This window comes from Malurus melanocephalus, unplaced genomic scaffold (genome assembly GCF_030028575.1).
Source record: "Malurus melanocephalus ecotype Western Australia unplaced genomic scaffold, MMel_1.1 scaffold_75, whole genome shotgun sequence".
In the NCBI taxonomy this organism is placed as follows: Eukaryota; Metazoa; Chordata; class Aves; order Passeriformes; family Maluridae; genus Malurus; species Malurus melanocephalus.
Window position 1 is genome coordinate 904,191 of NW_026623307.1, and position 22,220 is coordinate 926,410.

The 22,220-nt window shown below is 43.7% G+C and overlaps 1 protein-coding gene across 2 annotated transcripts in view; it reads right to left on the reverse strand.

Annotated features, from left to right (window-relative positions):
- Nucleotides 1–1,352: 1,352 nt before the first annotated feature.
- Nucleotides 1,353–22,220, reverse strand: part of MCF2L2 (MCF.2 cell line derived transforming sequence-like 2) — a 106,672-nt gene continuing 85,804 nt past the window's right edge. Inside the window, exons 25-34 of one of the 2 annotated variants that reach the window (XM_057367089.1) lie at nt 21,100–21,172; nt 19,427–19,536; nt 15,562–15,657; nt 12,971–13,060; nt 10,813–10,884; nt 9,117–9,203; nt 7,085–7,203; nt 6,424–6,536; nt 5,884–5,987; nt 1,353–4,722 (exon numbers count right to left, since the gene is read on the reverse strand). In XM_057367089.1, the coding sequence (XP_057223072.1) occupies nt 4,622–4,722; nt 5,884–5,987; nt 6,424–6,536; nt 7,085–7,203; nt 9,117–9,203; nt 10,813–10,884; nt 12,971–13,060; nt 15,562–15,657; nt 19,427–19,536; nt 21,100–21,172 (965 nt within the window). In that variant the 3' untranslated portion in view covers nt 1,353–4,621. The remainder of the gene's footprint in view (nt 4,723–5,883; nt 5,988–6,423; nt 6,537–7,084; nt 7,204–9,116; nt 9,204–10,812; nt 10,885–12,970; nt 13,061–15,561; nt 15,658–19,426; nt 19,537–21,099; nt 21,173–22,220) is intronic. The other variant, XM_057367088.1, reaches the window with a different exon arrangement.

Consider the following 22,220-nt stretch of genomic DNA (forward strand, 5'->3'; position numbering starts at 1 on the left):
TCCACAACTTGTATTTGGGTCAGTTAGCACTCCCTAATAAACACTGGTAGCCATAGGYATGCAGATATCTCAGGGTAACTATAATGAAGTGATCTACAGCTTCAYCTTAGCTGTCTGAACCTTTGCACTCTCCAAAAAGTCCTGGGGATTCAGAACATGACTAAGGGAGATGGGTAAAGTTTAAAAAAAAACTTACTGTGCCTTTTGTGACCCATGTATTGGACAGATGAAAATTGTGTTGGACAAATGTGAGGATTTTTTCAGCTCCGATGTGTCCTTTACTGATATTTATTTCAAACTGAAAAAAATCTCATTTTACTTGTTGCTTCATATAGAGACATCAGCCACAGGGTTTTGTACTAGTTATAATTTTTATAAATTTCAAACAAAGTGTGATTCTACACAGGTCAGAATGGCCTAATTACAGGAAGTTCATTTGCACACTTTTTTTCTTGTAATAAATTCATACATTCTGTCTTGACTGGAAAAAAGGACAGGTAATTCTGTTCTCTTTCCCTGTCTGATTATCTCTCATCAGTCACAATATACAAATACATCATTATCAACACCATGGAAATCATGTAAGAAAAACAAACTGTACCAATTCTCAGCTGGGGAGAGGAAATATTAGCAGCTGTTTCAGCTCCAGCTGCAAGAAGAAATACACATTTTGTATCTTTTTTTTCTTATTCTTACATATTTCTAATCATATATACTTGAAGTCTTTGAGTATTTTTGGAAAGTAAGCACATGGCCTTACTCATACCCAATCCTTTTTGAAATATCAAGACTCTAAGAACATCCTAGATAATAAAATGGCTTCTCATCACACACACGACCAGAATGTCAGACACACACACAGATCTTTGCTGTCGCTGGTGAGAAAAGCCAGAGCTCAGATGTGGTTTGGCTGCAGCTGTTTGTGTTCAGGACAACGACAATTGCTCTGATTCTCCCCTGGTGGGGTTCAGGTGAGAGGAGAGGATCAGGTCTGGTTCTATTTTAGCCTGGTTTACTAAAAGCAAGACTTGTGTGTCGTGCAAATGCCCGTCTCTGTTTGCCGTGGTGCCAGTGAGGAAGGAGCCTGCAGCCCACCCACACTGGGTGAGCACAGGGCAGATTTGAGGGTGTGAAATTGCTGATGTTTCACAGAAGAGCAGCAGAGCAGAGGGAGGAGAGCCCAGGCAAACACTCAGCCTGGAGCAGAGGTGTCACCAGCCCAGGCCCAGAGCACAGCAGGGGCTGCTGCAGCACGGATTCACCTGGGATCTGGTGTCTTCTACAGCCAAAACTTAGTCACAACCATTACTTTTAAATGGTCACTATATCATCTTCAAACAACACTGAAATGAAATCCTTATTTGAAAACTATGGGTTTTAGGTCCATCTACCTGAAAAGGATGGTGTCAAAGACCTACAGACAGAATAAGGATACCCTAACATATACACTAGTCCTGCTGGACATTACCAAATCATCTTCTAGACTGTACATGGAGAGTCATTCCCTTAATTATCACCTTGCTCAACAGAAATGCACTAATTAAAAGACTGTCCTGCATAATATTTAAAAAATCCAAAAAGTCATGGAACCCCATTTTGTCTCATCAGCAAAGCCAGAAGGTTGCTTCTTTTGGGAGCTGCTGTAGGATGTGTCAGCAGCCTGGTCTGTCACTGAACTCATCCTTTCCCAAAGCCAGCCCTGCAGTGGCCCTGCCTCGCTGCCTCTCGTGCCAAAGGGACCCTGCCAGGGCTGCCCTGTGCCCTGGTTTGGAGCATGGAGACAGAAACAGGCACCTGGCACTGCAGGGAGGTTACAGACACAGGTAATGGTGTGAGCTCCCTGCTCAGGCTCCGTGTGCCCAAAGACCAGAGTGCTGTGCCACTGCTGCACAGCCACAGCACAGAGGAACCTGCCATCCCCAGGACATTCATGGAGCAGCACAGACTCCAACTTTGGTCCAGCAGGAKAAAACATGAGATTTTCACTTTTCAAAACAGAAGTGGGGAGGAGAATGCAATAATGCAGGCCCTACCTTTGCAGTGGCCATGACAAGACAGTCTGGAGCTGGCAGAGGACACTTTTCCTCAGTAACCCCATGTCCTGCTCCAGCTCTAGACTGCTCCACAAGATGCCCTGTACCACTGGCACTCATGGAGGGCATGTGGGGTTGAATGCTTTGCTTTCCCCTGGAGGGTCCCCAGGGGGACAACTTTCACACACCTGGTACAATTCAGAATTCAATGGGTGGGAAATTCAATAGCTCCATTTTACAGGAAGGTGTTGAGGCACCAGGGCAAGTAGGACCAGCACAGTCTCACCCTGCTCATGCAGAGAGAGGAAATGGACTGGCAATGCCAGATTTCTCATCYTCAGTTCAGAGACCTCCCACTGCCATTTAACCATCAGAATGAGATTCCTCAAAATAAAACTCCAAAGTGCAGGTTTTCATCTTTCCATCCATCAGCAATGTCACAAATCTTCATTTTGGCAGTTTCATAAACCCAGGATAATCCTTCCCCATCTCTCTCTCCCACACATAAAAGCTTACTACACTTATTAATGTGCAATCAAAGCTCCCTAGCCCTTCCTTCTCCTATGCTTAGGGCAGGGGTAGACAGCAGCACTGTTACTGTGCAAAAATTACTGAAAGTAATAGAGAAACCAGAACAAACTCATGTTAGGGAGAGGATTAAGGAATTGCACTATAAGAAAATGTCACTGCATATTTCCTTAGGGGACTGAAAGGAATAAATTCTTCCTGCAAGATGCTGATAACCCCAGTAGACCAGGAGGATTCATGTTCCTGAGAGCCTACATATCATTTTTGAGGTAAAACACAAACAGGCAAGCTGCTACCTCTGTAGGACAAAAATAGCTTCCAGAAAGGTACAGAACTCTCAGGTCCTTTAGTCATGGACTAATGGAAAATGTCAAAAATCACAGAATTTAGATATGGGAGGTTTAGAAGARCCATGGGAATTAATCACCACAGTGCAACTCATAATCAAGCAATAAGTCTTCACAGGCAAAAAGATCTTACTAAGCCTTTACCTACTTCAAGGCTTTTTCTCAAACAGGACCATCTAACTCTTTCACAGCTATCCTGACTCACACACTAAGGTATTTGCACCGCCAGCCTCCACTGAGACACAAAGGAAAACATTCAAGTCCCTGCAAAGGTGACAGCAGAAATGATACAGAAACCTACTGCTTTGCTCAGAGGCTCAATTAGTAAAGAGTGGGTTGGTTTTGGTTTTKCTTCATTTCCATTTTTAGTGCTTTTAGTGCCCTTTGTTATTTACATAAAGCACCTCTAATCTGAGGGTTAAACAAAACATCTCAAAGAGTGAAAGCCACTCACTCACTCTTGAGCTTCTTCCAGGCTCGTCTTTACTACAGATCTTTGCCTGTTTGCAATCCTTAGTCAATATTTATCTTTACTAAARTACTAGCAGCTTTTGTGGGACCTAAGACCCAATTACCATCAAAATGCCTTCATGCCTTAACAGCGCTCTAAACGAGCTAATGGCTTGAATAGGAATAATAACATCTGTAATCACTTTATATTATACATTACATCCTTATGTGGCAGAGATTTGGTACAGTCCTTTCATCAAACATACCGGAAAGAAGTATTTCACAACAACACTTTATCCACTCATTGGAGCATCTAATGCCCACTGCCTATTTGCAATGCTTAAGTATATTCCAAATGGGGGGTGAAATGTATCTACTCATAGCCCAGCACACAAGGAAAGCATGCAGTCTACTCAAACATGGGACAGTAAATGGCATTCAATTGAATTCTCGGCACCAAATGTGAAGGGTTGTGATCCAGCAACCAGAGACGGTAGAGGGGGCAGAGGAATGACTTAGACTGTAAAAAGAGTTCAGAGTGTTCTTTGTCACAGCAGCTGTTACACGTCTGTACTTCCCTGCAAAGCCCAGCACCTCCCAGGCAGGAGCTGCAGCTGTGCCATTCCAAGGTGGGGAATGTTTTGAGCATTCCCTTCCCGTGCCAGCGCAGAGGATCGCGGCACGGCCGCACGGAGCCTCTCTGATGGTCCCGCTCAGAAGTTCCCTTTCCACAGTCACCCTCAGCTCAGGTGTTTTTGGTGTTGACCATAGCAAAAAGGGCACGTTTGTGATGATGTATCAGCTGGGATTAAGGAGGACAGGGAAGGCACAGCCAGTGGCAAGCAAATGGAAAAACCTCCAGGTGACCCCAGGGTGGAGCAAGGACTCGTAACCACCACGTGCCCCTCTGCAGTGATGTGGTGCTCAAGCAAAGTTGCCAAAAGGTGCGTGCATAGAAACTCTTCAGCTCTGCTGTCGACCTAATTTAGGCCACATCCTCTGAAACAGTTTGGTAATCAATGCAAGAAGCATTTTTCTCCTCTAATACTGAAGGTAGGTTTGATGTTTTCTGGATGTTTAATGCTCCTTTCAAGTTTGTTTTTCCCAGCTTGCCAGKTGGAGAGCACAGTTCTCATCTGTTCACTTTGATAAAATTTTAGTGAATTRTGAACCTCAGAGCTTGTGAGAAAGGCAACTTTGATCCAGTGTCCACCCAAGATAAAGCCAGGTGGACGGGGTCCTGAGGAAGGCTGGTCCTGCTGCTCAGCTGCCAGCCCTCTGTTCTGCTGGGAAGCTTTTGGCCACCTCACTTTCCTTCGTGTCTGACTCTACTGAGGCTGTGCTGCAGGAATCGTTGTACATGTCTGAAAAGGAGCACATGGGCATTGTCACTACAATATGGCTACAGGATTTTCCATCTACAGTCTTGAGGTTCTTTGTTAAAAGCCTGGAATAAAATAAAACATAAATAATCACAATTCTTTTGCTCTCCTAATTCCTTCACAAAAGGCAAGGGAGGCTCTTTTGGTGTGTAACTGTAATGTGTGTGTGGCTTTCTTTTACTTTTGAAGCACTGGACATGCCAGTGAAACAAGAGCCATAGTTGGGCTGGTGAGGARAGAACTGACCTGCTGTGGAGGTGAAGGAGCAGCAATTGCCAAATCCCTTTACACCACAGTAAAGAAACCTGAGGTTACAAAAGGATTTCCTCCTGACAAAAAAAAAAAAATTCAAAAGAGATCAGTAACTCAGAATAAAGTGCTGGTAGCTCTCCATTGCAGATCCCCAGGGAGTGGCTGTGCCACATTTTGCTTTCTTCTGCTACCAGAAGARAAGCAGGACACATTTTGGTAAATTATATTTAAGGGTGGACAGATATTAGTCTAAAATTGTAAACCGTTGATCTGCAGAGTTGCTCAGATTCAGCTTTTCCAGTGCAACCTGTTTGGGTGTTAGGTCAGAACCAAAGCTGAGAAAGGATGATTTTTAGTGCTGATTTGGCTGAAATCTTATGAGAGCAGCCCTTCCTCCAGCTTTTGAGCCAGCTGTGAAATATGATAAAGGCAGCAATGGTTCATGAAATTTTAATATATTCAAACCCAGGCCAGAACCACAGCCCTGATGCTGCTCTGAATCCAAACTCTATCCATGTCAGGATAGAGCTGACATGCTGTCCTGCAGGCACACCCTGTGTATGAGACACTCAGGTTAGCTGTGAAGCAGACAGCCTGAGTGCTGATAGCCATAGAATTTGGATGGCAGATCCAAGTTCTGCCCAGGAAGGGGWAAACAATTCAACCAGGCCAATGAAAGCTGCTGTGCCTGACTAGCTCTGAYACCCAGGCACCAAATTCCAGATTAGCTCAGCCTCATCAGCAGAGACTGCAGCACAGACATGGGCTCAGGTGAGTACTTTAATACAGAAAGTACTTTAATACTTTTGACCACATTTTTTACCATCACATCCCTTTTCAGTGGGGGGGAGGGGGGGGGGAACCAAACCAGTAACACATTTTTTCTATTACCTGCATTGCTGCTCTTAATCATGTTGTTACTGTCCCCCTCTGCTGGCTGCAATATACTGGAAGGAACCCAGTCGCTTTTCTCAGAGACCAGTTTCTTCACTAACCTGAAACTCAGAGAACAGTCAGTGAATTTTCCTACACTGCCTTTCCCTGGGTTATGTTTCCTAGAGATGTGTGTTTGGCTGTTATTTCCTAAACCAAGGAAGAAGGGAGAGGACCCCAGGCTAAAAGTGCTCGCAGTGGAAGGTGTGGGGATCTTATTGATGTATCCTACAGGAGGGTGCTGCCTTTGACAGATGTTCTTCTGGTTTCAAAAGGCCAAATATTCCCATCTGTTTCCTTTACACAAGCTTCTGTGTAAACCTCATGAACCCTTGTGTATTCATGCCTCCACTCCCTCTTTCATGTTGTGATCAATGGGGTGAGTGGATTTGGATTGATTTTGAAGAGACTTTGACATTATTCTGAATATATTTTCCATCTTTTCCAGGAGTTTACAGCTGTTGCACCTGTCCAGTTCTGTCTCTGTGCCATACTCACCACTGACCATTCTCTCCTTCCTGCACAAACTGCACTAAATCTCCATCCTCGAGAGTCAGAGAATCCGGGAAACAGCTGTCAAAACTGCCTTCTACCCGGAAGAGATTGCTCCCCTAAAATGAAGGAAACAGAAATACAGTCACTATGGATGAAAGAACACTGTGCAAGAGAGAGAGAATTTAGTTAAATACTGAATTAGGCATTTCAAGCTGGCAGAGATTTCTGCTGTACGCAGATATGTTTTATCATGCCCAGGTTAAATACTATGCAAAATTAGGATAGACCTGTGCTATACATTTATATTTCAASCTTAACCCACCAGCCATTATTCTGATACAAAAACTAGGTTTGTGACACCACGTGAAGTTATCTCGAAAAGTCTGAAATTACTTTTTTTAAGACTCAGAGTTTTCCCTCACTTTTGTAGCAGATAAAGTGACAGCTTACAAGTACAAATGACTTTTTATGATTCTCATTCTGATCAACAAAATAGCCTTGGAATAATCTCCCAATACCCCAGATAAAATTTCCATCTTCTGTATTCCCATGCATCCCTGAATTTGAGGCTGCTATGAACCCAAACTTTGCAGGTTACAGTGTGATCTTTAGAGAGGAGGAGGTTGTGCTGGGAAAGAGCAGTGGAATTTGAAAAAGCAATTACATTGTTAGGGTTGGTCTCTTCCTCCAAGTCAGAAGAGTTGGAGAGTTCATCCATGCTGGAAGGAATGGCTTCGAAATCTTCAAATGTGTCTAGAGAAGGCATTTGTCTGCTGGGCCAGCCTTTTCAAAAGAGAATAAACCAGAAAGAGTTAGCTATCAGTCATCAACCTTTCTCAGAATCAGTCTGTGTAAAACAAATGTCACAGGTTCACTTCCCACTATTCCATTTACTGAATTACTTGTACTTTTTTACAGCTTATTCCATGTTTTTGCCATAAAAAATGATGTCACAGCCATTATCCTGTCTCTAAAAACCGGTACCACTTGCTGTCACTTGTGTGAGAGCATCTGTGTGGCTGCAGTGCTCAGCATTGCTCAATCCCTTCAGCTCAGGAGGGACAGAAAACAAGGACCAGGAATATTCCTGCAGAGCAAATGATAATGGAATTTTGGTTGACTTCTTACCTCCATCTCTCCCCAAGGTGAGAAGACCACCTGAACAACTTACCYTGGAGCAGGCTGGAAGTGCAGGGAGGGACAAGGACAACCAGKGGTGTAAGGAGAGATCTCAGTCATGTTTGTGCTGTTTCCTGTCTTACTGCATGATTTTCACCCAGAACCACCCCAGCCCAGTGGAATGGACTCTGTGAGAGATTCCAGCCCAAGCTCAACAGTCTCTCCACCTACAAAGGCACATCCATAGGTTGTGTCCTGAGGGAAACTGAGGCTGAGCCTYGTAAGACCTGTCTGCCTGAGGCTCCTGTGGTGCAAAAGGAGATCTTGTGTGCAGATGGCAATCATCAGTTGCACTTGATGCCTGTCCTTTTTCAGGCAGCGATGGGGATGACTAAAGTCCAGCTCAGAAGAAACAGAGCTTGCATTTACCAAATGACTCTGCAGCCCTGACAAGCACAAGCTGAATGGAGTCAGTCAATTTACTGTGTGCCTTACTAATTAATGTACCTGCATTAGCTAATTCACAGCTGAGCAGATGCTGAATGAACCAAGTTCTCCACATCCTGTGGGATRTTGCCCTGGACAAGGCAAAACTGTGCTCTGACCACAGGGCATGGAGACAGATGCTCACACAGTGGGATTATAAACATCCCAACATTCTCAATCCACACCRAAACCTTTTCTAAAACAATACAAAACCCAAGCCAGGCAGTTCAGGCAGTAAACAGAAAAGCTGATCTGAGAGAAACAGATTTTTTCATTGGTTTATTTAATCCCCCCCCATGCACATCCTCCCTGCTGCAGGCACTGGTTGGTGAAATACATTATCCTGGCAGCTCTGCAGCTCCTTCTCCCTCCTGCTACCCAGGGACTGTGTCTGCTCCAACCACTGCAACGCAGTCACAAGGGACACAGGGACCTTCTTCCATCCCCAGCTATCACCCCACAGGTGTGGTTTGGTCATCTGTACTTTTAASGGTGCAAAGCTATCCTGTACCAGTTCATTCACACCAGCAATACCAGCAAAGACCCAAGCATACAAGAARAGGTTGATTCTAATTAACTTCAAACTGCTACTGAAGTTTTAGTTCAAATTCACAGGTTGGGCTGCAAACACCAAGAGAAAAATATATTCCTCTACCCCATTAGACAAAGCTTCCATAGTCTTTTGCCATTGTCATTTGTGAAAGCAACCAAGGCAGAAACCTCACCAGCAAGAWTTCCTTACAAATACATGCATCAGCCTCCCTCTTCCATACAAATTGCTATTCTAATTTCAGACAATAAGAAATAGCTTGTGTTCAATTAAGCTTCACATGCTTAATTGAAGCTWAAAAACAAGACACATCAAATTCTGAGCTCTCTGGTATCAATTAAAAGAATTATTTTCAGCCTGACGTCAGAAAACCAGAATCTGGGGCATTGTTTCTGTAATCCAAGCTTGTTCTTTCATTGTTTTGATGAGAAATAATATTCACCAAAAGAGAAAAATGTCTTTATAATAAAGAGAGTAAATATTACCATAAATTKAGTTTGCACTCTCAAATTGAGATTACAAGTGCTTTAGTTTTGTTTACCTGTCTGTGAAGCAGATCTAGGTACGGATCTCGTGGTGGAACCGGCATTACATTTACTCTGGGCCAATATGGTGTTCTCAAAAGCATCTGTGACAGGAAGTACAATTTGTGTCTTCAAGGTGAAACAGTGACCAGACAACCAGTACAAAGTGAAYTCCTGCATCACCTCTGCAACTGACAGTCTCTTTAACAAACAGGTGGACTGGGGTCCAACAGTTACAAAAGAGGAGACACATGACCAGCACAAATGAGTGAAAGGACAGCAGCATTCCACAGAAAAACTGTAAGTCTGAGAAGGACAGAGAACAGTGAAATGAATCAAAMTGAAGTATTGATGTTAATTAAGGAAAACAATTGCTGAGTGAACAGTGCAGTGTTCTATTTCATTACAGCTTCCTTACCCATTTTGAACATATTTTCTTGCAGATAAATCATTTTGTAGGTGATAATCTATGGTTTTGATCCCAATCCAGACAGCAGCAAAAGGGGACCAGGGAGGCCAAAAATTAATGATTTCACTCTTGATGAATGCAACACAATTTTGTGGGGGAATTCCTTGTGTTATTACCTCACACAGAACCCTGGCAATAGCAGCAATATCAGGATCTTAAAGTTAACTGTTTCCCACTTAAAGGGATTCAGTCTGGTGAGGGATGTTGTGCAGTAGAACTTGTTTTTAACCAGAGAGGAGCAAGTCAGTTCTATGCTGCAGATGGTTTTTTTTTTTTTCTGCACCTTGAAACCCCCCAGCCTCTGCAGCCCCATGGGAGGCTGAGATCAGGGCATCTGTCAGTGAGGAAAGTGAGGCATAAACCTCACACTTTGGGAAACTCTGCTGGGTGCCAGGATGATTCTAAACATAGTGCCAGGTGTCACTGGCAGAAGGAAATATTCTGAAAACAGGAAAACTACTTCTGCTCTGTCTGATTTGTTTCTTCCAACCTCTCTGTTCCAGTCTCTTCACTGACCTGTTCAGTTGCTCTTTCTACCGAGTTTTCGTGCAGAAGAACACAATGCTATGAAAGGATTCCTCAGCCTACATCTCTCTCCYGCCTGTCCTGCAGCAGAAGTAGTTCTGGCCCCTTGTGCCCCCCTAAGGCAAACGATCAGGTAAAGGGGAAAGCTGACAATGGAAGCTGCTGATTTTCAATGGCTGAGGAACAGCATCCCAATTTACCTCTTTGGTCTTATTTATTAAACGGTAATTGATGAATCCGCTGCAACAAACTGATGGAAATTCTGCWTGTCTGAAATGAAACACTGCACCTCAAATGGCTTTTAATGCACAGTTTAGCATCCCCTGTATTCCTCATGCATATGGCTCCTGCTTTTCTCACTGGGAATAGACAGTAACAAGTGAAGAGGGATGCCAGTGGCCAGACTGCAGGTGAAGGTGAAAAGTACCCCTTGGCTCCCTGTGCTGCACTCCATGGAGGGAGGCAGAAAATCCAGATCCAGGTGACAGTCCAGAGCTTCACCTCCCAAAACAGGCAGAGAATTGGGGGGTTAATTTAGGCCCAACCCTAAGTGAATATGAGTGCAGGGGRCAGACAAGGGAGTAACTGTCTTTATCCCAGTTATACAGATAAACTGACCCCAACCCCTAATGGACTCCAGTGTCATCCACCAGTTGTGATGAGATGTGAATTCAGTGAATATCAAATGAGGTTTTCATGCAGGATGGAAATTCTCCTACCTTCAAACCCAAGGGGAGTTGGGTCACTCTTTATTTCATGTCTCTTGACTTTAACTGCAGGAACAAGGGGACCTGTGTGAAGTTTACAGAGTCACAAAGCTGTAAATATTGTCAGAGGAGAAACTTGCTTTCCTATCACCTGAAAAATACTACCTAAAACTTTTAATTTCACCCAGAAAGAATGACCAACCCCTAGGTTCTAGATGGTGAAGATACACACTTCTGTGAAGTGGACAGGAAACAAACCCCTTCTGGCAAAAGACATTGAGACATCAYAACTAAACCATCTGCTTCCCTTCAGGTCTCACAGATTTCCCTCTCAMTCCTGCCCAGGAGGTGGCACCAAGGCAGCCAGACCCGTAGTGCCAACTTTCACCAAGGCTGGCAGGGCAGAGAACACAAAGACAACCCTTGTGACCCACAGAAGGAGGGACACCTGCCACAGGTGCATGTACAGCACCTCTCCTGTGTCCTGATTCCACATGTGGAGGGAGCTGAACTGTGAGCAGTGAGGATCAACCACAGCAGCAGCTGCAGCCTCAAGAGTGATGCTCCCAACACCCTGGCTAGAGCTGCATCCGGGCTGAGACAAAACTCAGGCTTCAGTYCTTTGGTCATGTGAAATATTTTCATAAGCACATGCTGTAAATAAATCACTTAATTGAAAAGCACGGATTCTGTTTTCTAGCTTTGAAAATCATTGCAAAAGTAGCTTTCTCAGTAKCCCAAGAGATTGCCAGCAGTCTTTTGGCAGACAGGATTCTAGGAYAGGACTTTTTGATCTGAAACTGTAACAAAGTTTGACTTTCATTGCAACTCACACACRCTCTCTTTGATAAACCACACTAAAGAACAATCCTTGATTGCCCATTTCCTATTTTAATATGTGCTTCATTCTGTTACCCAGCTTTGAAAAAAAATATTCGGAAATAACTCTGTCTTCCTATAATTTAGCAGCTGATCATCTATTTCTGAGCTGTTGCTGAGGGCAAAAAGCTGTGAGAACCTCTCCTCCATGTGTGATGTTCTAGTGCTGTGGTCTAAAGGAGCTGTCAAAGAAACGTTTGTAGGTAATGGGACTGTCACGTCCTTGCTGTGCCCATCAAACCCCACCATGCCCTCATTCCCTGACAGCCTCACTGCAGCCAAAGGTGGGGTTCGTGTTCTTCACAGCTGGTGAGAAGGCAACAGATACTGAGCAACTTTCCTCCTGACAAGTATAGAGCAAAGATTTGTATAGAAATCAATTCTGCCATTTTTCCTTCTATTTCAGCTTGTGAATTGCCCTGAAAATCTTAACCTTGCAAATCAGTTCCTCCACTTCATTCCAAGAACTGCCAAAAGGCAGTATATTCACAATTCCATGTAAGACCATATATTCTGTTGTCAGAATTATCCCTGACATGTAGGCAAATGTGCCCACAATGCTACTGATTTCCAACACAACTTGCTGAAATGCATGGGTTGCTTTCAAATTTAAATCTAGGCACTAATTCAGGAACTTATGTCTTGTGAAAGTGCCTTTTCTACAACTAAATGAAGTTCAGAAATGAAACTTTCRTAAGTTCCACACAAAGTGCATGGAGTTCAGTGCATTTAGCACCCAGATGCCTTCCAGACACAAAAATTTCCTGCAAACATAGTTCCTAGTCATAACAGCAATATTGCTAAATATGATTAAAACTTGCATCTATTACTCCTCTATTTTTGGCTTGATTTCAGGCTTTCTTGATACCTGGTATCTGCCATGCAAGGAGGAGATTCTCTCCTTGAAAGCAAAAATCCTAAAGAGCTTTAAGGAAACAGAGAAATAATTCCAATTGAATATCAATTAATCCAAACCAGGGAGAGGTTGGAAACCCCACATCATCTGAAAATTATTCCAGTTTCCATGGAAACCAGCAACACTTTTTGAAGCTTATTAAGGAGAATCTGGGAAGAGTCACTCAGTGTGCTGGCAGCACACCTTGATACACATCAAAATGTCCTGTCCTGCCTCCCTGCAGGTGTTACACTGGCATTGACTCTTCTTCTACCAGAACCTCCTGCATTTGTGAAAATTGAGCCTGAGGGAGTCGCTCTGTGAGCAGCATTTGGCAGTGAATGTGTCAGCCAGCAGGAAGGGACAGGGGGAGCTCAGCAAGCAGCATGACAGTACCTTTGGTCACAGCAGAAGCATTAACTGTGGTGCTGATGGAGGAGGCTAAGGAAAAGCGACGGGTAACTTCTCTGTCCTTAGACTCTGGATCTGGGAGAACAGACAGATGCAAGGCAGGCCAGGGTTAGAGGTTAATAAGCACTAAGGGTAAAAGATGCTCAAAGCAAAGCAGCAGCTGGAAAAGGGTAAAGAAAAGAAAGGTAGCTCCTCTAAAACAAACAGGAAAAATACCCTCAACAAAGTGAAAAGCACAGAAAGTGTTATTATGAACATACTTTCAAAGCAACTCCAATTGCACCAATTTTCATACTTCAGAAAAGAGACTTATGCCAATTATCATTTTAGCAACCAACCAGTGTCCAAGTACAGCTACAAAACACAGAGAAATGAGCAAGATGGCTGGAATGGGGTGTGTGTCTACRGATGAGGTTTGGATCACTTGAGACACTGAACTGCTTGTTCTGTGATGACAGATCTGAAATACACTGAAAAACAAGCATGAATGGTTTGGAGTTCACATTYGTCATTTCTAAAATTTAACTGTGTGAATGCCTAAAAACACTCTCTGAACCTCCATCCTCACCAGTGCAAACCAGCTTGGAGAAAATAAAGGCCACATAGTGGGGCTTTTTGCTTATTTAAGATCCCACCTTTTCTGTAAGCCTGCTCAGGAATGGACACATCTTCCCCACATCTGTTGAAGTTGTGCCAACCCCAAGAAATCTGAACTTGGCTCTGCAAACCAGGATGGCTGATGCTGACCCAAGGGTGGCACTTTGGTGCCAGCCCTGGGATGGCTGCCCCAGGGATCTCTGCACTGATGGAGTTCAGGATGGTAAAAGTTCCTTCTGCAGACATCAGCATCTCTTTGGCTAAAATGCCAAAGTGATCATATACAACATTTTCCAYCCCATCATATCCAGCCTAGGCAGACAGTTCAGCATTTCTCTGAGCATCCATGCWCCACTGYCAGTTGATATCCATYRATTTKGTTCTCACCCTAGTTAGTCTGGGTRTTTWATYRTTTAGACCTTCCCTTTCATGTGTTCTGGACAGGAACAGACACAGCAGGTCTGAACCAAAGCACACTCAGACCAACACACCATCCTTTGTCAGGGCCAGCAACAAAAACCTTTAGACAAAGTGTTCAGGGGCAGGAGAAGCTGATTGCAGACACATCCCTATTCCCTTCTCCAGCTTCCATCCTGCCTCAGCAGCCAGCCYGTGGGTGCTGATGGGCTTTGCCTGSAGGAATCACCAYGCTCTGCCAGYCACCCAGACTGTCTGCCAGTGCTTCCCTCCAGSCCAGGAGGGGGTCAGCACCACAAAGTGAAACGGGACATTGTGGAAAAGGATTCCACAGGAATCTCAAGTAACCAGACCCAGCAAGGCTTTGAACTCAGACCACCTAGACCTTAGTGGGTACAAAYACTTCAGAGGAGTGCTTCACTGCCTGGAACACTGAACACAARGCAAGACATTTCATATGACGAGAGAAACTCATCAAAAAACAACAGCAGCCCAAAACTGYGGATCCAAACTTGCAAAGATTACAGCATTATTTCTGAAATCTGTTTCATCATTGATTTCCCCAAGTCAGAAAATCTAAAAAACTACTGATTTTTATAATCAGACATTGAACTGGTTTGTCCATCTTGGATCTATCAATGCAGCCTTAACTTTGCAGCCAGAATCTTATGGCAGTGCTGGCTCTTGGTGCGTTCCTATCTACTTTATCACATTACAATTTAATGCTTCTGTATGTCTGCTTTCATTTTTTCACCTTGGCCCTTTCTCATTGATCCTCACCCTCTCCATCATCGCACACTAACCCTTTGCCTCACAGAGGAAATGTCATTTATCAAAACAGAAGAAAAGTCATACACAAGAAAAAATAAAAGGAGTAATTACAGTATCTTTTCTGAAAGTGRTTAGAAGTAGTCATTCAATTTAATTTCCATTCACATTTTTTCTTTCCTCTAAAGTCTCTTCATTGGACAGCCAACACCCCAACTTGCAAAGCTCTCTGTTCATGGATATCTACTAAACATTTATGCACAAGTACTCAAAACACAACATTTTACCATGCCATATGACTTAAGTAGAAATAAACCCCAGATTTCCTGAATYCTGGTTCCCCAATGTAACCACTGGGCCACAGGTGAGCAATATTTGAAAAAACAAGRAGTCCAACCACTGAATTATTTCACACACTAAAATCTCATGTGGCAGAACAGAGATGATGCTATCTTCAAGCCTGTAAGTTGCTGCAAGAAGTTCGGTTGAACATTTAAAACAAATTCACACTTTGACCCTTGAAAGAAATGAAACAAATGTTATTTGCACTGTGCACCAGTAAAAGACAGAACAGCCACCCCAGAGGTTGCCTTGCCAACGCTGCTGTGGGAGCAATTTTTGGTGACGGCATCTTTGAGCAGAGGAGCCMTTTGTGTGCACCAGAAAGGAGCGTTTGGGTGAGATGTAGCAGCACTTTAGGAAACAGTGATGGATGGCTCTATGGGATGGAGAGAACACTGTGGGGGTGCAGGACACAGATGGCCTGAGACCAAATGCTGCATGGGTGATTTTACCTTTGGGTGGAGCTCTGCGGTTGGAAAGACCTTGCAATGTGAATCGCTTTCTAGCAAGCGCTGTGCGCTCAAGGTTAAGGCTGCTGGAAGCATCAACTAGGAGAGAGAGGGAGAGGGAAGAGAAATAAGGAAGGAAGGGTCAGCTGTTCAGCTTATGGGAAAGGAAAGGTTAGCACTGGATGACAACTAAAAAGAAATAAATAAATTTTGATTCAGTTCCAGCCTGAGCAAGAGCTAATCAATCAGAAAGGTGATGTGAGGTCAGGGTGAGKAAAGCAGCTGAACCAAACAGAACCCCTGGGTTGAGTTTGGCTCACTRAGTTTTAATGGRGAACAACAACAAARCAAAACCAAAGAACAATAGGTGAAGGGATGCAGCTCTCATCAAAGGAAAATACAACTTAGCAGCAAGTTAGTGCCTTCCACTACGGAAACACATCATTGGTTGGAACAGCAAGTTGTAGGGAGAAATAAGAGAAGCAGCCTTGCAGKGCAGGACATGCAAGTGTTGTGAGCAGTCCCAATTCTGCTACCCAGCACTGGCACTGAACAGCCTGCCCTCACCAGCCCGGTTCAGCCTTACCTGCTGCAGCCTTTCTAAAGCCTCTGAAGCTGGCACACAGCCATGCAAGTGACCTCATGGTTTGCTGGCAGGTAAGGATGCCATGCCAGCAGAGCTCACAGCCAGGCTGKGCAGGAATAATCAGCCATGCTGTCTGACAGCCGCCTCTGCACACATCAGTCACAGATGGAGAGAGGTCCTGAGGCTCTGGGCTTCAAAGATAYTCAGTTACTCACATTGCAGGAAACAGGTGGACCTAGATCAAACCCCCAGATCCAGGCATTCCTGCCAAATCCTCCATCTGCTCCTTTCTTGGTGTGGGCAGATAACGCACAGAAGGTTTATGGCAAAGGAGCAGGAGAAAAACCATGTGTTGGGTACCTGGTTCTGAGCCTTAGGGTTTAACCAACAGACTTTCCTCCTCTTTATTTCATACACTGTCACAGGAAAATCTTTAGAGCCAAATCAAGACCAAAGGTACAAAGGGAACACGAGGAGACAGTGGATCCACACTGACAGACAAGCAACAGACAGACAAGCTGTGCTTCCAAAGGAAAGCGCATCCCATCACTTCCTGATTTGCAGCCAAGATAATCCAGGATCCRAGGTGCCTGCATGCTTAGGTGGGTGTGAGATGAGCAGATTTTAACAACACAGAAGAATTGTGYCACTGTGGCTCAGCTCCTGCTACCCAGTGCCAGCTCTGGGCCAGGAAGGTGCATCTGCTGAGGAGCTGTGGCTTCTGCTGTGGGGCCACCTTTGGCTTTCAGACTGTGCTGGGCCATTCCCTGCCACTGCCAGCCAATCTTTGTGAGCATACTATAGATTATACAGAAGCCACAAACTGTTATATAAAATACATTTACTTGCTGTTTTCTTAGGGCAAGAAAATCCAAAGCATTTCATTATCAGAGTCCCTCAGGGAGCAGAACAGTGCAGAGGGATGGGCTCCTGTGTTAGTTCTCAGCTCTGCAATTGCGTCTCCTCCCTGAGGGACCCCTTACCATTTCACAGCCCCCACAGCCTCTTGGCACCAGCAAAGCATTAGACACTGGTCTCTAAAGTCATATTGTCTCCACCTGAGTTATTTCAAACCTTGTCCTTCATTCTGCAGGTATACCAAATAATCCTGGAAACAATTTCCAAACGTAGTAAGAACCAAGAACTGACAGGTTGAACAAGAGCCTGCATTGTGTAGTTGTGGCAGAGAAAGCCAACAGCATCCTGGGCTGCATTAGGCAGAGCTGTGCCAGCAGGTCCAGGGAGGTGATGTTTCCTCTCTTTTCAGCACAAGAGAGAYGCTCCTGCAGTGCTGTCCTGTCCTGGGCTCCCCAGGACAAGAGAGATGTGGGGATTCCTGAGTAAATCCAGTGAAAGGCCGTGAAGATGGTTAAGGGGTTGCTGTAGCTGCCATGAGGAGRGAGTGAAAGAGCTGTGATTGCACAGCCTGGAGAAGAAAAGGCTCAGGGAGATTTTATAAAATAAAATGGAACCAGATGCTTCTCAGTGGAGCCCAGGATAAGAGAGGCAACAAGCACAAACGGAAATATGGGAAATTCAATCAAAAAATGCAAAAACCTTTTTTACTGTGAAAGGGGTTAAACCTGGGACAGCATCCCCACAGCAAGTTGTAGAGTCACCATCCTTGGGGCTTTTCAGAGCCCAGCTGGACATGGCTGTGAGCAGTTTGCTCCAGGTGACCCTGCTTTGAGCAGGGCAGGCTGACAAGGGGGACCCCACAGGTTCCTGCAGGACTTGCTCCCATTTAACYACAAGGCAGTGCACAACATCAGGTGCACACATGATTTATATGTGAAAAATTCTGCCACAGGCACCTATCCATAAAAATAATAAAACTGAAATAGCTTGTCACAGCACCCTCCTCTTCTGTACTGCAGAAAATCCCCATTTTAAAACAATCCGCGTTCACATTGACTACACCGATGTTGGGAGYATTTTACAGGCAGTAGGTGGCACAAAAGAGACAGTTTTAACAGAGCCCCRGGCTCCGTGCTGGGTGTTGGGACATTTTTGAGTTCAGTCCCTGCAGAGCCCCACCAGGTGCGTCACAGGGACACAAACCCGAGGTTTGGTGGGACATCTTGAGCTGGAGAGCATTTAACTGGTTCTGCACAGTGTGGTTTGCAGCCCAGGATGCTCAGGGCACCCGAATCCCAAACAGGAATGGATTCACTGCCCAGCCCTGCAGGAGCAGCCCCCAGCAGGGGATGAGCAGTGGGCTCCCAGCCAGAGCCTGAGGAGCTGCTCATGGGAAAGCAGAAAACAGAAGAATGACAATCGGCACAGAGTGTGATCCCAGTTCCCACACTCCCGAGGAAGCTGGACAGTTAGAAAACATCAAGAATTTTCCTGGGATTTTTTTTGAAAGCRGTTTATGAATTTCAAAGGAAAAGCTGCTTTTCCACTTTTTAATTTTAAAAAAGGAAGTTAAATTTTTTGAAAATAAAATTTTACTTAAGCAAATTTTTAAGAAATTTACAAAGAATCTGTAACTTTTTTCCCAGTCTGAAAGCTTATTGGAATAAAAAAAATCTTTTGGTGAATAGCCTATTTTTCAAAGAAAAGACATTCCACTTTCTTTTTACTGCCTCTACTTACAAAGAGGCTGTTACTTTAGGCCTTATTTGGGCATTCATTTCTTAAGACCTCACAATTTTCTTTTTTATATTACTAGAATATTCTTTGTTCAGCATTAAGAAACACTGCACGAAAGAGAAACTGCTGTCAAAAGATTTTCTGTTCCTGCTACTGTCAGATGAGATTCCACTTCTTTTTAGAGTTTATTTTAACCTCTGTTGTATAGAACATCKACTGTATTTATGGCCTTGAATAATGGAGGGACTTTCTGTGGCTGCAGGTGGGTTTATTTACTGTACACCTGAGGGGAACTRTTACACACAGGGAAGGCAAAAAACTCTCCTTGACTTAAAACAAGGAAATCAGTTAGCAAAGTCCATAGAAAAAAACTAAATATGTCTAGAATTCGACTTCAACAGGATACAGAAGGTTAAAGCACACATATTCTTATCCCTAAGCTCTATTTTTGAAAAACACAAGTTGTATAAAGAGCACTKTAAAGCATCAAAACTCAGACTTAAAAATCCTAAACTGGTAATGCCCTTTGGTGATMACCAAGTTTCATGGTACAGTCACTCAGCTTTGCAGCACTGTTTATTTGATGTTGGGTTTAAACAGCATAAAGTAACATCATCAAACTCCAGAAATACGTGCAAATATAAAAAYATTACCCTTTGGAAGCAAAGGCTCTGCCAGAACTCCTACCTCTCTTTTGTCTGGCGCTGGGACTGGAATTCCTGTTTTTATTGTTAGATGCTTCCACATTTGATGTCTCAGATTTGTTTTCATATAGACTTGATGACTTCCTGCTATACCTTGGGACAAAAGAAACACAAAAATAGTAACATTTCTGGTTAACATCTAATGAAGCATTGAGCACTAGGTGTTCTTTTTTACCCTCAGACRTGGAGGAACAAAAGGCTGGTTTTAAAATGTGCTATAAAAGTTTGCATCTGTGTAGGCATGTATGGTGGAAAAAAGCCATCCTGTAAACCATAGCACACCACAGCACACTGTGAGGGATGTGCTCCGTCAGAGTTGAGARGGGAAAAATGCAGAATCAAGCTGGTTGTCTGCACAAACTTTTTTAAGTGCAACAGATTTGGGAATTGGAATGGGAGGCCAGGTATGAAAAGATAAGCTTGRTTTTCTGTCCTTTGCAGCTTAAATGCATTTGTCACCAGGAAAGAAAGGGATACTGAATGGTCATGTAGAGGTCACACCACGCACAGAGCAATGTGAGTTCTGTTGGTTTCCCCAATTTCTGTTTCTTCTGCTCTTTGGAAACACGAACCCCAGAGGGATATCCCTGTCTGCAACTGAATCACAAATGGGAGGATCCACCTTGACAGATCTGCCCTGGTACCAGCCTTGGATCTGGGATGGGAAGGGCACCCCAGCCCAGGTTTGTAGGATATTCAAGCTGCAAGGTTTTCTCGTGGTTCTTATCCTCACTGTTTTGCAAATGTCTGGTGGCTTAATTTGGGTGTTTGACTGTTATCTTTGGCAGATTGCTCCACACATTTTCACTGTATCTACACGTTTGAAATACTCTTTGCCAAAGTGCTTGTTATTGACACRTATCAGCAATTAAACTGCTGCTGACAATTAACACATGAACTGTGACATTTAACATTCACAGGGTTTGCTCTGCTGCAAGGGGAGCACCAAGGTATCATTAAAAACTTTAAAACATTTTAAATACCAGAGAACTGTAAATACCTTTTCTAAATATAAAGTAGTCCAGGACTCACTGTTTTGCATTTGAACTTCTGACCTGTTTCTGATGGAACCTTAGMAARGTCTCYGTTACCTCTTGTACTAAATCAAAAYGAGATTTTGCAGCCTAATGTCAGGTACAAAATGGGGCTCAAAATAAATATGGGAACAAATCCAAAGCACACTCACATTTCCTTATTCTTTTTCCTCTGTTCCTTCCCAGCTAGGCTGGGATAACTGTGAAACRTGCAGCTGACAGAGTTAAAGATTTACAGCTGTGACAAAGACAATGGAGATCTCCCATTCTGGTTGATTCTGCTAAAAAATTTTACAGTGATATCCCATGCCAACTTATATTAAACTTGCCCAGCCATTGGGTCATTACAAAAATTTGCTGACAGCTCCATTTAACRTCCTGGAAATATTCCAATATCTTTTGTCTAAATTTGAGCTAATCTTTGAAATGAATTCTGCATTGTGATTTTCGTTCTCTCTTGAGCAAAACCTTTAGCTGTATTTATGTATTTTTAAAGRATTTGAAGACCATTGAGTAAGTTCATACCAGAAAGCCAAACACAAACCCCTCAGAATTTATGGACTGCAAAAGCACAAAGGCAAGACAGAACATGGCCCTCATATGCCAAGGCAGCTGTAATTACCTGCTTGCATTGGAGGARTCCATTGGTGCATGATACACACTCTCAGTGATTCTTTGGTGCAGTTGACTTGCTTCTGTAAAAGAAAAAGTGAAAAGAAATTGCTCCAAATTCTGTGAGTTGCTCAAGGTGGGGGAGAGAAATAGGAGGGGAGAGATTTTGACTGCCACTGCAATCAAAATGGAATGCTTGCACTTGAAGAGAAAGGCATATTAAGAACTTAATGACACCTTTTAGCTCACCRAACAACCCTTCTACTCTTAATTTTTCACTGCAGAAGAGATTTCTTCCCACATTACCTTCTCTTTTCTCTGTACCTCTTCCTAGCTAACTGCATGATATGGATCTACAGAATGGACATCATGGCCTTTTTCCCAGAATACAAATTTTGTGGCTCACAGCTTTTCCTGGATTTAGCAACACATGTCCATCAGTCCTTTTGCATACTCAGCCACGTGCTAAAACATATGCCCATCTCTCTGCAGAATGCTTTTACTCAGCAAACTGGACTAACAGTAATCAGAAAATGTTATTCAAATGCCACTTGTTCATCTTTTTGCAGGGCTGCAAGGTAGCAACAGACTTTGTACTTTGTCCAGTAAATGCTGAGTGAAGAAAAATCATAAGAAAGTTGCTGACGGCCTGGATKTCAGGGCCAGGATAGTCAGACACTGAGAAGAAGGAAGCAATGGAAGAAGCTGCTTTCAGATCTGAGAGAGATCCCTGGGTTTTTTTGCTCTGAAAGAAGATGAACCTCCTATCARTGAAAGAGAAGTGACGATGGGACAGGGCAGCACTGAAAGATTAAACTTAATGTCCTTTGTTGGTCAGGAAGGAAATAGTTCCACTCCTGGGTTGGGCAACTGATTCACAGCTTTACACAAATCCCTTAAGCTGCATCAGTAATTCCTTTTCCTGCAAGAGACAACTGGGACATTTGGGATTGATGSACAAAGGTGTTACCCAAGCCTTGTTGGCATTCCCTGCTCACTGGGATATGACTGAGCTGTGTGTACACCGAGGTTTGGACACRAGTGACCAACGTGTTAAATTATTTATCACACACCTTTGGCCACCTTCTCTAACCCTAACCTGCCTCAGCCCCACGATGTCACACACAGCTA